Source organism: Ostrinia nubilalis, chromosome 26, assembly GCF_963855985.1.
Source record: "Ostrinia nubilalis chromosome 26, ilOstNubi1.1, whole genome shotgun sequence".
In the NCBI taxonomy this organism is placed as follows: domain Eukaryota; kingdom Metazoa; phylum Arthropoda; class Insecta; order Lepidoptera; family Crambidae; genus Ostrinia; species Ostrinia nubilalis.
The window spans coordinates 5364697-5381744 of record NC_087113.1 but is presented as its reverse complement, the minus strand read 5'-3'; the positions used below and the strand labels follow the sequence as shown (position 1 = coordinate 5381744).

The 17048-nt window shown below is 36.2% G+C and overlaps 1 protein-coding gene across 1 annotated transcript in view; it reads right to left on the bottom strand.

Moving 5' to 3' along the window:
• Window positions 1-1058: 1058 nt before the first annotated feature.
• LOC135084482 (sperm surface protein Sp17) overlaps window positions 1059-17048 on the bottom strand; it is a 224368-nt gene continuing 208378 nt past the window's right edge. Inside the window, exons 4-5 of the mRNA XM_063979268.1 lie at window positions 2323-2429; window positions 1059-1287 (exon numbers count right to left, since the gene is read on the bottom strand). Of these exons, the coding sequence (XP_063835338.1) occupies window positions 1180-1287; window positions 2323-2429 (215 nt within the window). The 3' untranslated portion in view covers window positions 1059-1179. The remainder of the gene's footprint in view (window positions 1288-2322; window positions 2430-17048) is intronic.

Sequence of the window (17048 nt, the reverse complement as noted above, 5' to 3'; positions counted from 1 at the left end):
AGGTTCTATGTCCTTAATCAGTTCAAATTTTAATATAATTTGAAAAATATTAAAACAATTTAATAATAAAGTAAACAACTTACAAAGGTTTTTCTTAATTTTAGTGGACTCTTCAATAAAACACATTTGATATAGGCGAATATTAAATATTTTATTTAATATAAATCCTAAATTTACCAGAAATGTACAGGAAAATCCAGCGAGAATGGTGGTAGTAAATAATATTTAAAACAATTGCATGAAGTAATTAATCAGAATGTTAAATTGAATTTGAAGGATACATACTATTTTATTTTAATAACATATTATTACGCATTATAAAACATAAACTTATGTAATATATTATATAAATTAAGCATTCATAGTGGCATTAAAGCTACAATAATCAACCTTAACTATATTTTTATTTTAAATAAAATATTACATCTTCAACAAACATTGAAAGAAGAAAACCGTCGGAATGTAATAATAATAAAGAACTATTACGAAGAAACATCTGATAATAATAATTGTCATGCGTAGCTTCACGAAGTAGGGTGACCATAATGTATTATAGAAAAAACGGGACAGATACCTATCATATTCAATAAATAGTTCAATTCATTCCAATCTTTACTACTTCTTGGTAGTCATGAGACACGTCAATCCAATGCTTCAGCCGATAATCGTAGCATGTAAAGGATAAAAATTGACTTAAAATGATAAGTAAAGAATTGACATACCATCCACGATTACTCTTTACATACTAGTAAACGATGCGAGGACTGGATCCGTATGTACGACTCTTCTACATTGCTTGACGAATAAACATGGTGTAGGAAAAAACCCTTTAAAAGTCTCTAACGACAGATACAAAGTTGTTATGTGGTCTGTATTTGCCACCTGTATTTTATCAGTTTATCACACACAATTTTCATCAGTTAATATCCATTTTACATGCATCCTTGCACGATGAGACTACAGACTTTGTATGAAGGAATAAGTGTAGCTCACCAAATTCCACAAAAACTATTATATAAAAGGAGTCATAAATGAAAACCCATAAATAAAACAAATTCCGAATAAGACATTGGTATTCGTAAAACGTGATCCTACATAATATTATTCTCAGAAATAAAACAAAACTTTGGTATTGTGAAACGTGTAACATACGAGTCCAGATCCTGACGCGTGGTCACCTTAGTTGGGGACGTCCTTGCGGACCTTGTGGCCACGGAAGGAGGCTTGTATCTTGGTGGCTGCCTTGTTCAGGTCTGGATCGGCCAGGTCGATCTTTTCTATGTCTTCCTGCAAAACCAATTAAAAATTTATTAATATTTTAAAGAAACCTTATTTGTTTGCAATCAATATAGAGTTAGTTTGCACTGCAGGCCGCTACCAATCGATCAACATGGAAAGCATTGGGGGAGGCCTATGTTCAGCAGTGGACGTCCTATGGCTGAAATGATGATGATGATTGCACTGTAAAGACCTATCCACATACAATAATGGTTCTATTTTTACAGGTCATAGCAGACTTGTCAACTCAGAAAGGGATCAACACCGTATCGCCCTGGGCGCGGTGTCAACCGCGACGCGAGGCATTTACGTTACGGTTACGGATAAGGTGTCCGTTGCAGTATGGAATTATAATAATAATATAAAATTGCCTGGAGTTGATACGGTTACGATCCCTTTCCAGGTTGATAAGTGTGCTACGTCCTTTATACTAGCTACCTTCATTGAGATACCAGAAAATGGAGCGATCACCCCATTCTCATGCAGTAAAATATGGTTATAGTGTTATCATAAGTTGTTGGTGTTCACAACGGCTTATAAAATCCTGTTGTCCACAAAATCATTTTTACGACATTTTATGTCCATCTACTTCAGAATGTTGGTCGTGAAATTCGGGTACTTAAAATAAAATGTAGCTTTATGCATTTCCATTTGCTATAAAATTTAGTTTTTCAAGCGCTTTCTCAGAGAGAGACTGCTTTTTATGACTTTTACTCTTTGCTGTAACTTTATTGAGGCAGGTGCTTTAGGAAATCGTTTCTTATTTGACACAATGTATTCTATTGATTATTATCAGCACAAAAAATAGAAGTATACGTTTCATGGAGGAGGAATAATTATTGTAAACCCTTGAAATTTAAGCTGACAAAGTTAGGTCACCGAGTTTATTCTCAGCACTTATCGACCCGAGCCAATGGTAGGGTTAAAGTTATACTAGGTAATGGAAAGACGCTTAATAAAAGCCATTTTTAAAATAAATGACTTATGACGTTACGGGTAGTAAGTAGGTACCTAGGTTATTAAAAGGTAGATGTATTTACGTACCTTATCCTGTAGATCCTGCAGCTCTTTGGCCTTCTCTTCGGCAGTCTGCTTGCGGGCCTGGTGGCCCCGGAAGGAGGCCTGGATCTTGGTGGCCGCGCTGCATAGCTCTGTGGACAAAGATACAAAATTAAATATTAACATCAAAAGTAACCATATACTCGTATATTCGTCCCATTGTTAGTAGGTATAGACCTCTCTCCAAATATGCACAGCAGGGCCTATAAGTGTGAACTGGTGGAGAGAACCAGTGGCCAACATCAAATATTAATCGAACTTCCCAAACCAACTTGTAACGTGCCTACCGGAGAATAGATGTCAATATTGTCACTCATTTTGTAATCCAACAGCAGGATAAGTTAGGTCACTTTTGTCAGCAAAGTGCTAAAGTACACTCAAATGTATAGTTTCATATTAAAAACATTGAATTTAAAGCAACTTAAAAAATAATCACATTTGATGCAGCCAACAATATTGGTACAGTCAGCGTCAAGAAGTTCGTGACACCAAAAGTAGCCAAAAAGTTTGCAACACGTCTTTGTTACAATTGGAATAAGGTAGGTAGTGTTGTAAATTTAGCCACTTTGGGTGCCACGAACTATTTGACGCTGACTGTACTTAATTAAAATTACTTTTCAAATTATCTTCTTTACGTTTCAGTATTGCACTACTCAAAGGAAACTAGAATTCATGTGTTTAATACCTATTCCATTTCTCCATTCAGCTGGCTAATGAGAACTTCCTATCCTAAGTAATATTTAAGCAGAGAACTTAGTTTGCACGAGGTAGGGTTACCATGTTTACAGATTTTCCAGGACAAATTCGGACTCGGTTGGTATTTTAAAACTCTACTGTCCCATCACATAGAGAGAGACACACGCCACCACCGTGTCATTAATCACTCGAATATGGCGAAACCAGTAGGTACTGGTTCAAATACGCAACATTGAGGAAATAAAAAAAAACAACTGAGTAAGTATTTAACTCCATTTAATTTTGAAGCAATTGCAATCAAATCGCATTCATAAATCTAGAATGAGTAGTCGATAAAAATCGTCAGCTAGTTTTTTTTTGTACATATTTTTAAGGGTTTGGATTTTTCCCATACCTCTCAAATGGTTACCCTCCTAAAGATTGAACTATTCATGCAATTTCCTAGTAGCCGTGAATAGCATGGCAGAACCGTGTTCAGCCCTGTATGAGTATAAGCCGCAAGTTATTGGAATAAATTATTATCATCGTTTCTTAGCAACCCATAGATAGTGGTATTGACATTAAAATATCTCAAACATGAATTTTCGCTTAAAAATCGCCTTACTCTTTTCTTTAATCATTTATTTGTCATACAGAGTAAAGAAAGACAGAGACAACAATATAATAAAAAGAGTGCCAAAAAGGTAAAGAAAATAGGTAGGTACTTTTTATTTGCCATGGCATCTTCTATGTATCGCGCCTGTTTTTCCCTTGGAAAATTTTAAATAAAAATTATCCTTAATTTTTTTCTTGGTTTCAAAGTATCTCCATACGAAATTTCACCAAAATCGGTTCAGTGTTTTAAAAACATGTAATAGACAACTCGGTCAGTACAGTCATTCACTCGGTTCATTCATCTACGTTCAATCACTCACTCGTGTTCACTTTATGACAAATCGAGTAGCAAACAGTCAGTTGTTATCCAACCTCCACGGTGAACGGACGTGTCGAGGCAAAGTTCGTGAAGTGTTTGAAGTGTTTTGAGTTGTGTTAGAAAGGCGGGAATGCTGCTCGAGAAAAACCAGGTTAGTGCTCATTTATTTTTCATTTAAATATTATGTAATGTATAATATAAAAATAAGTAATTTTTAATTTTTAATATCCGCAGATAATATATCGTCAAAAACTTAAAAAAATGGAATATCGAATAAACAATGATAATTAACTATTCATCCTGTAAAAAGTATTTTACACTACACCTACAAAGTTATTATGAAACGCGTTTCGTGTCGTGTTTAGCGACAGTTTTATGAAACTTGGTAGGGTGTTAAAAAGCGAAATGAATGAACTTTATCCAGACTTTTTTCGATCCACACATTTGTACGAGAATTTTAGTTCTATTTTTTTCGTTCTATTCTATTTTACTGTCAATACTTTAAATTAAAAGTCAACCCTATTTATATCAAATATAGCTTTTCATCTATAGTCTGGTCCGGGAGCACGTAGAATTTTGTCCAATGACCTCAAGCTACCCATCCTTATCTCTTTGTGGGACGGCCGCCCGCAGTGAGTGTGCGAGCGTGACAGCAACATAATTACGCGCAAGCTATAAGAATGGGTAGCTTGGGGTCATTGGACAAAATTCTACGTGCTCCCGGACCAGACTATATAAATAGTTAACTAAACATACGGCAACCATAAAAAGTATTCCAGGAACATAACCTTCGTTTAATTAATTGCTATTGTCATTAAGGAAATTACAGACTACAAATCAATCATTAGTGAATAAGAAATAAAACAATGTTCTAATGGAATGGAAATAACCGCTCGTTCCGACTGAAATAGGAAAACAATATACTGCACACAGACTGGAAAGGTCAGTTAGCTCATTTCGTAATAGCAGGAAAAATTAAAATATGATAGCATTTGATCGTAAAAATAAAGTGCTTTCTCGGTATATAGGTAAACGTGCTGGATAGGCAACTATATCATAAAAAAAACAACCATCGTTATTATGTAGAAACTTAGTCTGGTATTACAAGAGTTTACATTCAGTAACTAAGTACCTATTTACTTCATTATCATTATCATAATATCAGCCACAGGACGTCCACTGCTGAACATAGGCCTCCCCCAAGTAATCATTTGTTTGGCTATGACTCTATCAAGATTTTAGAAAAGTGTCCAATTTTTATTTTCTTGAAATGGTCCCCACGGTTGTAGTTACTTAAACTCTCAAATTACTTAATCTCAAATTACTTTGAGGTTTTCTTCACTATGATATCGCCTTGATTGTGCTGGCTTTTCTATCCGTTCTGTACCAGAACTTGGCGTAATAAGTTCATTCTCTTTAATTAAAATCCATAGAGAACTCAACTTAGTTCTGTCTTCGTTATTACCGTCTTTGGTTAAAACGGTTTTATTGTTAACCGGAGGACAGTTTAAATTAAGTTTTAAATGAAGGAACGTTTATTACGGTCTTTTGTTAATAGCCCAGTGGTTAAATTAGTTGAATACAACTCAAATTTTGCATGGGAGTTCCTTTTAGAACGCTCACTAAGACGGGATTTTTCAAAATTCAACCCCTAAGGGGTAAAACGGGATCCACGCGTGCGGCCGCTAGTTAATTTATATTTGTAAAAGCAAAGGTAACTGACTGACTCACTCGCTCATCATGAAATCTCAGAAACTACAAGTCCTTTTAGAATGTAGGTGCTCACTAAGACGGGATTCTGCAAAATTCAACCCCTAAGCTGGTAAAACGGGATCCACGCGTATGAAGTCGCGGACGGCCGCTAGTAATACAATAAAGATACGATACAACTAAGTAAGTAATTAACTTCACTTGAAATAAGTTTTCAGTGTATTTACAGAACGACCAAGTTTACTTAGCGATTCTATTTTCAGGCTCATTTGTCGTCAGTCCATCGGTAATGTGAAGTCACGGCCTCAGCTCGTAATGCGTAATCGATTAGACCCAACTTGATTCGATTACGACTCGATAAGTGCTTATCGATTCTTATCGTGGTTAGTGACATTGTTTTTCAACGGCTTGACGGTTTGTGTTCCTTAGTAAATTGGATTAAAGTTATTTAACCATAGTTTTTAACTGACTTCAAAAAAGGAGGAGGTTCTCAATTAGTGTTTTTTATTTATTTATGTATTACCTGATAATAGGTTGTGGACATGATTAATTAAATAAACGTATGGATCAAAACTGTAGGTATACTGGTCAAAAAATTTTTTTTATTTGATTTATAAATTACCAGAAAATAAACATTCTAAGCATAGATAGGTATTTATTCCTACCAGTGCAGAGAAGAGTGTAAGTTTTTTTTTTCAAAAAGCCACATAGTAGCCCATTTTGCTTGGTCAATGAGTTTCGAGCTCCTGCATGGAGCCTAATTAATGACCTAAAGATAATGATGAAAGCCCACAACAGTTTCCCACTTTCTCATTAATAAAAAATATAACATACTAGCGGCCGCCCGCGACTTCGTATGCGTGGATCCCGTTTTACCACCTTAGGGGTAGAGTTTCGTAAAATCCGTTCTTGTTAGCACTTCTAAAAGGAACCCCCATGCAAAATTTGAAACTCCTAGCACTTGTGGTTTCTGAGATTTCGTGATGAGTGAGTGAGTCAGTCAGTCAGTCAGTGACCTTTCGCTTTTATAGATCTAGCGGCCGCCCGCGACTTCGTACGCGTGGATCCCGTTTTACCCCCTTAGGGGTGGAGTTTCGTAAAATCCTTTCTTAGCGGATGCCTACGTCATAACATCTACCTGCATGCCAAATTTCAGCCCGATCCGTCTAGTGGTTTGGGCTGTGCGTTGATAGATCACTATGTTAGTCACTTTTGAGTTATATTTAGATAAATAGTTATAGACCAGTTGTTACTATCTAAATTCTAAAAACATTTTTACAGGTTACCAAAGTACCCAAATACTAGCTGTGTAGGTAACTTATTGCGAAACCACTTAGCTATTTCATAAACCGTTATCACAGGATATTTCGATCATTTTCACAGCAAATTGGCCAATCTAGTCTTCAAAGCGAAAAGCGGAAAATTGCAAGCAATTTTAACTTTTCTGGAAAATTTCTCCAATGCTAGCCGAAACGAAACTAAAACTAAATGGTAGGTATCTGATCTCTGACACGAAATACTGGATTTGAATTTAAAACGGAACTACATATGTATAACCAAACACAATAATGCAATATGATTATAATGAACTATCGTGTTCCTATTGCATTGTTTAACAACATTGTTTTTTCAAGCAACGATTAACGACATAGTCACCGCAACAGTGAAAAAATCCTAAATTAACGTAAAAAGGCAAAAATAGTTCACGACAGGCGAGTATGTTAAATAAGCAACAATAAGTATTTTTGAAAATACTGAGGTATTAGGTAGGAAAATCCGAGTTTATGGTCTTACCAGTCTTACTAAGTAAATTCTGTTCGAAAAATTCGAGCTTTACCATAAAATGACTGCAGGAAATGCCTGAATTAAAACAAATTTTACCTTTAAGGCAAATCGCGTGAAAATAGTAAGAACAATTTTTGCAGTTTCAAAATTCATGCATGGAAAATGCGCTCTATATTTGAGGATCAAAGTAGCACATTGAAATTCGATTTGTAATTTTTTGCTTGTACAAAAACGATCAATTCACAAAAAATGCGATTTAAAAAGCATTGTACACTAACGGAATAAGTTTCAGAATCGGAAAAGTTGTGGGTTTTATTCATATTCAGGTCGGATGAAAACTATCATTGAATTTCTCACTTCCCACAGTTGGGATGTGATTTAATTTTGCCGCCATTTATCTAGCGTTGAATATTGTTTGAATTTTATAAAATTAGGAGTTGGAAAATAAATATCAAATCATAGACGTTAAAGATGCTTTTAGGTCTGATAAAAAGTAGGTTGATAGGTATAATAAACCGCTTAAAATAATTATGTAGTTCCTTTAAAAAAAAAATTGTCAATGTTCTTTAAAATATACAAGTTATTTACAAAAAACATTTAAAAGACACGCTCCAAATAAGTTACAAAAAAGTTTGTCGCAAGCTACCTTACAGCAATTTACCAGATTATCTTTGGCGCCAATCGTAACGTGTAAATCTGCGTCACGAAAAGTACAAATAAATGAGCGAAAAACGTTCGAAGAGAACTTTTATCTCGAAGCAAAAGAAAGGGGGACGTCACATATTTCACGCGACCTTGGCTGCGACGTGCGAGTCGTTCACAAAAACTTCCTCCTTCGATATATTAGAATTATCTCTATGAAGATTTCTGGAGCCAAGAAGGGGATTTACATTAAACGACTGCGAGTTAGTATTTTTTGTACTTTGAAGACTGCTTGGCTGTAAACCATCTCGCATCAAAATAATAATATGTTTATCCATAATTATTGTAGGTTACTGCATTGCCTTATTTTGTTTTAAACATAGTATGATAAAATCATTAGTAATCTAAACGTTCGATCACCTACGACTTACAGATATATACCTAAGCAACTTTTATAAATAAATAACTAAATAATTTTTGGCGTCGGAAGTTAAAAATACACTTCACTTAGGTAGGCATTAAAAATAAATTATACACAGATTTCTCCCACCACAAAACAAACTTAAAATTCCGCGTTGGAAGTGGGTAAAGCTCAAATCCAAAAGTTATTTCAACAAAACTTAAACATTCATACTTTAGATTATTAACCGTATCCCCAAAGGTGGTGGCGCATTTTGTTCCAACTAGAATTTTAATCTGGTATTTATCACACTTTGAAATAAGTTTCAAATTTGAAATGGGATTGTGTTTTGATTTTCTTGCTATTTAAGTGGCGGAATTGTTTCCATAAAGTTTTCTTAGTTTGTAGAGGTATGTATGACATGAGGGTACAAACAAACATTATTAATTTAATCTGAAACAAGGTACATTATTAGTTGAAGGTCGGATTCGGATTAGGATTGATTAAAGCAAACCGGCCTTAGGCAGCTAGGAAACGTTCTTTTCCAAACAATCCACGGATACGTTTATTCTTTTACTACATAAGAATCAATCGACACTTGAAATTCGTCTATATTTCCAACCGTAAATATCCGGACCAATCGAGATAATAGCCCTTATAAAGCTTCTCAACAGATGCCTCTCACCGAGAATGGGTCAAACCATTTATCATAGTTACAAATGGCCAGTCTGAGGGACAAAACTTGGGTACCCGCTGGCTTGACTAAAGTGCTCATCCTTAATATAGCGGAAGATTGTCTTTCCTTCCTTGCCCATTTTGATTACTGTTAATAGAGATTGATATATAGATGATATACTAATTATAGCAGTAGACCATGATACTCATAATGACACAATTATTAACGGAATTCCCGCGGCTTCACCCACGTGTATTTTAGTTTATCTCAAAACTACTTTATCGCAATCGTTTCATTACAAAAAGTATGTTAAAAAATATCCTATATTTTTCCTGGGTCACAAACGGTCTCTAAATCAAATCACATCTAAATCAGTTCAATGGGTTTGCGTCGTACGAATTTATTAACATCATAAATCAGTTCATATGTCGTCTATGTTTCAATACTAACTGAATTGTCAGTAGTGGGAACAAGGGTTAGGAATTCTAACGAAGTCTGTTGCACCAGTAATATTACTAATCTACTTTTGCAACAACAACAAAGCCACTCCCCTAATCTGACCGAAGTGCTTTTAAGCTGAAATATCCCACATTCGGTTGCAATGTAGTATCATTTAATTCCTAATGGCGTGCCATTACGCCATCTCCGGTTTCTGAACCCGTTTCAGACCTTAATTTTAATGATCTTGCGGCACACACTGGAACTACACTTGAGTATTAAAAAAAATGGGTTACTGGACCATATTCTGTGCAGCTTGTTTCTATTAGTCTAGTTTCTGTATTTATTTATTTATGTACTACTATTGGTTAATAGATTTTTAAGAGCAATCTAATCACTCTAATCTTTATGTTGTACATACCTACTGTCTTTGCTATCTAACAGGACTCCTTGAAATAGCCATTTATACTTCAAGATCTTTTACATATTTAATATTTTCAATATCGAGATTTGGATGTTTAGTTACTATTACATTTACTGTGCGGATCTCCAGTCTCAACAATATTTTTTCTCGGTATTGTTGACTCTTTAAAGAAATTTTATTTGTTATTTCACAAATAAATTAATACTACCGTTAGCCCCTCGTACTAAGCTAAATATGCTTGTGTCACGAGTGAGCTCACCAAAATAGTCGAGCGGCGGCGGGGAACCCGTTTTACTTTAAGCTAGTTAATAAGAAATTATGTACAGTCATAAGGCTGTGTCAGAAAGGCGTAATCTGTTTCACAGTGCTCTTGGCGAGCCGCCAAGCGTGGCCAAGTGGGACTTAGTTGTGTGATTGTCCGGATAATTTGGACGCGTTTGTCACACTAATGTCACAGCTGATAAAAAGGTTTGGAACAGCTGGGCATTTTAAATCTTTGTGGAAAAACAACATTTTGTTAAGTTTCATCATAGGTACGGGACTATTACCATCTCTTGTTCCCAACGCTGCAACTCTTGTGTAGCTAGGATCTACAGCTTGACCGCCAGTAAAAAACCTAACCAGTGAAGATCAAGTTATTTGTCCCGGGGGAATGTTAAACTGTCATTGGACGCGCAACGAAATCAGACAAACAGAATCAGTGTTATAGGTAACCATTTTACAACAATGGATGAAGTTTAATTTTTCTCGATTACCTACACTGTTATTTTGGCATCGTAGTTAAACAGCGAAGTGACTGAGCTTTTGGCTGCGGCTTCACCCGCGTGTATTTTGGGCTGCTATAGCCAAGATCTTTTCTCAGGGATAATGTAACATTCTAATGAATTTATGATATCGGTCTAGCAGCTTTTGAGTTTCTACATTTCAAACATAATAAAGTACAAATCTTTCGTCTTTAATACATAACATCTAAGCGAAAAAAAACCCCACAGTTTGTTCATTGCGTGATGACTTAGCAAAAGCCACGACACTACTTCCAAAAGAAGGCTAGCCCATAAACTGAAGGTCGTCCGATAAAATTCTTAATGGCACCTATAATGATTAGGGGCGTGTCTATGGCACGTTTGTGCGGGCATGAGATAGCAGAAACCGCCGTGATTAAATTACCATAGATTAAACTGTAGAAGTAATAAATATGTTGGAATACCTATTATTTTTCACCAGATCGTCGGTCCACCTAGTAGGAGGCCTGCCCACGCTACGTCTTCCAGCCTGCGGGAAGAGCCTGGATGCGGGCAGCGCAGGACCGTTCATTGTGGAAAACCTTGGGGGAGGCCTTTGTCCAGCAGTGGACGTCATTTGGCTGAAAACGACGACGACCTATTATTTTTATCAAACACAGTGACAGTTTTATTGTAAAAGATATGACTGATGATTTATATTAATAAAGCCTATAGGTATAGTAAGCGCAAGAAAAGTGAGAAAACTTAAAGGGGACCACACTGGCTCCCTTTTTCCATACATTTTGACAATTGACAAAGTCAAACGCTGAGGACTATTCCCACCTCGCGTTCCTACCACTGCAACTCCTGTGTAGCTAGGAGTACAGCTTCACTTGATTGAAGACGAAGCGCTTCTAAATATAAAGACTGTAAGTGTACATCTAGGCTTTATTTTAATCTTATGTAAGACTGAATAATCCTATAAGCTATTTTCAATCCAGAATGTCTTCAACAATATTTTCACTATCATTAAACACTATCATTACACAAAAGTAATTCACTATCATTTTTGGCCTACCTACATTTTTTGTTACAAAGAAACAACTAAAATAAGATCTTGATTTTATGAAGTAGGTACGATTTTAAAGATTTTAACGAGAACAAATATTTGACTTTACGGCTGATTTTTTTTACAAACAACGATTCTATCAAACGACTTCTCTTACAAACTGAAGCAACGCCTGAAAAAGCTACCTACCTACGGAATGATTTCCGCTCCATGAAACTTTTTCAATTACTTACATGGGCACATACATAATCACTGAACTCGTGAAGTTGTTCAAACACGCAATGAGAAATAAAAGATTAGACGGTAAAGACTTCATAATATACCTAAGTTTTTACTTATTTTTGTTTCTAGGTTTTCCTCCAAAACAAAAACGTTGGGTAAATAAATACATGCGTTAATTTACTTTCACGCCAGTTTTTTACCAGAAATCAATCAAATAGGAAATGATTTTTAAAGTTAAGATTAATAAAAGAAACCTTTTAGCTTACGGACCTAAATACTGTTATTAAGATATTAATAAAAAATCTCATCTGCTTTAAAGTTATATAGTAAGTACTTTACGTTTAATCAAAGTGAATAAAATATTTAGATTCAAATTCTTATTAACTTTCAACTCAAAAACAAAAATGTAAAAATCTAAGATGCATTTCCTCAAAAATTTTGTAGTAGGAACCACAGAGCTTTTTCTTCAAAGGCTTTCAATGACGTACAATAAAAAAATCAAATCAAAATCGAAAATATTTTATTTAATTGTTTTGACCACTAGTGGCACTTATGAATGTCAAAATACAGCAGGAAAAAAAAGGTAGCCCTTAGGGGCCCTTTACATGTCTTTTGGGCCCTACCAGCGCTTCGAGACAAACATAAATGGCAAGTACTACACACTAGTATCTTATATACTTTCAAAAAGTGTCATAATAGTCTGCCGTGAACTGTCCTTGCCGAGTTTAACAATACAACAACAAAACACCAAGGTTCTCTGGAATTTCATAAGGTTGGCCGAGAATTTGCCTTACGTGGAACGGAATTTTTCCTTTGACGTCATCACGTGTGGCATGCTTTTAATTATGAGAACTTGGTCCACATTTAACTTAAGTCTGCCTAAAAATGTGTTCGTCAATTTAAAACTTATTACAACTTTTGTAGGTAAACAACATCGTACATCATCCCGTTTTTTGCAGGATCCCGTATAGTAGTAGGTATACGTGTTTTAATATTAACGTTCGCACGAACATCCCGTTTGCAGTGTTCGCAAAAAAACGATCCGTTAGAATTTGTAATTTAAATTTCAAATACACATAATGTGTGTCCACACGACAGTGCCTTGGGATAGGGCTCTTATTTTATGGTAACTTATTTTTATACTCTCGGAATAATTCCAAAGTTTTTTATCTCTGGATTTAATCGCATCACATAAAGAACGAACAAAAAGTAAAAAACAGGCCAAGTTACTCAACAAATCTCAGTAGGACAGTAAGTACAGATTTCAGGAAGCCCCGGAACAAGATTGATTGGAATACTTATTGCGAACTATGTTCGGATCGCAAACAAGTCGATGTAATCCATCTTACTTGGGCTAGTGTTGGGAAACAATTATCGATAGGTACTTGTTCCGCTACTAGGGCTTGTTACCTCGAAGCCCCGTTTTTTGCAGGAACAATTTTCAAACAAACATACCGTTTGCAGTGTCCCGCAAAAACCGATCCGTTCGATTTTGGAATTGAAACAAACACACTTGTTTGTTCATACCATAGTCAAGTTTTGCGGGATCCTGCAATCTATACACTGCGAAACTGGATTGCCGTGGGGGGAAAGTCCCTTAGTAATTTGTGCTGTGCTGTACAAATCTATGTATATTTCAAAGCGAAAGGTCACTGACTCACTCACTCATCACAAAATCTCGGAAACTACAAGTGCTAGGAGTCTCAAATTTTGCATGGGGGATCCTTTTATTAGAACGTAGAAGTGCTTTCAAGACGGGATTTTACGAAACGCCACCCCTATGGGGGTAAAACGGGATCCACGCGTACGATGTCGCGGGCGGCCGCTAGTTACTAATATTTTTTATAAAAACTGCTAGTTTTGATAATCATTCTTTATGACATCTATATATATAAAAATGAAACCCGTTTCGCGTTGTCACGGCATCACGTGTGAACGGCTGAACCGATTTCGATAATTCTTTTTTTTAAATGTTTGTGGAAGTCCAAGGATGGTTCTTACGGAAAAAATATTAAGAAAATCTCTACGCTAAGGCGGTACGAAGTTCGCCGGGTCAGCTAGTAGAAAATAAAATACAGGTACCTACAATTTTCCCCGTTAAAGCACATGGCCTACAGCCGTTCATCATCCCGGTAATCGAACCCTGCACAGAGTTATGGCCTGTCGCCGCCGTACCTGGACGGGCTATTGATATTTATGAGACTACAAGCTTTTGCCGCGGCTTTGCTTGAATTCTGTCGGTCACAGAAAGACTATTGGGATAAATGCGCGCGAAAAAGCCTATTTGCCGAATATACTTTTATGACTGACCCTTACAACGGGACTATTCCCACCTCTCGTTCCCACCGCTGCAACTCCTGTGTAGCCAGGATCTACAGCTTGATCGCCAATAAAAACCCAATTATTCAGTAGGTACTAAGTAAAACAATACAAAGCAACTTAAATTAGCTAGCTAGCTCGCACTTATTGCGTGTCATGTAAACTATAAATTACTGTAATTTAGTGAAAAAGAGGCTGACAAAGGTGACTGAGTTTCTTCCGCCACTTCTTTTCAGCACCAGCCCATATGTTGTCCCGAAGTGGTGGTAGAGCAAGCTATGTATATTTGGGACGTGTATAAGTGCCCTGGAAAGGACCTATGTACTACATAAAATATTTGAATTTGAATTTTGAATTTGCGTTCCTAATATTAATTACGGTGAAAAATCACTGCTACTGTACAGCTTAATTAATTCTTTTAGGTTATAATTAAACATTGTAAAAACTGGTTAACTTGCTTAAAAACCTTACTCACTCACAATACACAACCTTTGAACAAACTTGACAAAGTTCATTAAATGAGCAGCATTTTGAAGCTGGCCGACGTAAAAACAAGTGCTAGGGTGACAACACATTATGGAGTCAATTGCGGGGACAATTCTTATCAAAAATCAAATAAAATCAAATTGTTTATTCAGAATCGGGTTATGCCATTTCAGCATTTCGATTAAGGATATAGTGTATAGAAGTCCGTTTAGGTTGAGCCGTGTTTAACCGCTTGAGTCCCAGACGGCATTCATTAATGTCATAACAATTGATTATCTATTGTGTCTAGATTCGCGGGCCTTGAAGGATTAAATTGAAAATTTTGAAAGTTATATGTAGGACTCCTTCAAGGAAACTCTTTCCTGAACTTCAGGAAAATGAACGTAAAGTGGCTGAAAAACTGATGATAGGGTTTAGGGAAATGGATTGAGAGAGGCATACTATCAAGTTCAGCTGTGGCCTAGAGTAGGCTGGTGATAATTGTTGAGTTTATACTTTTGATTAAAAAATACGTAATAAAATTGGCGACAGTGTTTTGTTTGAAATAGGTAACAAAATATAGAAACAGTTTACTAAACTACCAGCACTTCGTAAGTCTATAAGTTAAACATTTTTCCTATTTAGTGTAATGTATGTATTTTGTGATATTACTAATATTATCATTCCAAAAAGTTCTTTCATTCAAAAGCCCTGGATTCTCGCTTCGCTTTATTGGGAATATTTTCACCGTTTCAGGAGAAATTCTTTCTAGCGTAGAAATTCTGCCACTACTCGAAATGTACGTGAAAGGAGCCGAAAATAGGTTAATAAAGAGTAGTAGGTATTCCATTTACGTAATATTTAGTATACACTATAAGGCTGAGTTTAACTTTAACTTTAAACGGTGTTTTTGTTCGGAGATTGACATACTTCTGAGAACTTAAGGTATTCTGGCATTCTGACAAGTCTCCATCGTGCCTTTAAAAGCTGCTTGACATGCCCCAGCGTCTCCCTCCCACCCTTGGATAGGAAACTCTTAAATCATTACGGGACTGCTCCCATCGCTGCAACTTCTGTGTAGCCAGGATCTACAGCTTGACCGACAATAAAAACCCAACCTTCAGGTCTTAAATCAGCCTATTGCACTCCAATAGTGACCGAGTTTCTTGCGCTGCTTCTTCTCAGCACTGGCCCATTTATTGTCCCGAAGCAGTGTAGGGTTAATACTGGGACGTGTAAAAGTGTTTTTATAAGCCTGTTTGCAAAAATAAATGAGTTTTATGAGTTTTTTAATAATTAGATGTAGCCCTCCTTCAAGCAGCAGCAATGCCACATAGCGCGATCTTCCGCTCTTGTCATCCAGTCACTGAGCTGGCTTCTTTAGATCATCGGTCCATCAAACACACTCTTCTGCGTTTGCTAAGACAGTCTTCATTTTAAAATCCGTTTACATTGGTTCTTCGATAGATAATGCTGCACTACCACTTCAGCTGCAAAACTTTTGGACATATTACTTTGGTCTTCTGCCGAATAACCTCGTACCAGATTTTATCCCACAACACATTATAATTATGTTTTAATTAGATTTTGAATAAAGTAATTAACTGAACTTTTCTAAACATGAGCCCGTATTTAGCGAGCTATATTTAAACGTCGGACCCATGTCGTTGCCGAACAAAAAGGGTCGAATGAACCGTTGTTTTAAGTATAAAACAAATCTCTTTATTTAAAAAAGACTAGATTTATCTTATTAAATATTTGTTTATTATAAGGTCGTCCGTCCACTTTGTGGGTGGACGTCTCACGCTGCGTTTTCCGGTACGTGGCCTCCACTCCAGAACCTTGCTACCCCATCGGCCGTCACAAGGTGGACCGACGATCTGGATGCAGGCCGCTACCAACCGCGCGATATGGAAATCATTGGAGGAGGCCTATGTTCAGCAGTGGACGTCCTGTGGCATGAAATGATGATTTATTTATTGTGTGGGCTATAAAATCTTGTCAGATTGTATGAGGCACCATTACGCTGTCTGAAATTTCAGTATCTTCAAAACTTCGGGTTAAAAACGTCGTTTATACGAAATGCATAAAGATTTTATTATATCTGCAGTATAAAGTTTAGATGTTAACGATGCGACAGACAGACAATAATTATACACGTATGTCAAATATAATACCCCTCTTTGGGTACTTAACTTAGTCGAAAGCACGTAAAACTTTTACTACTAAC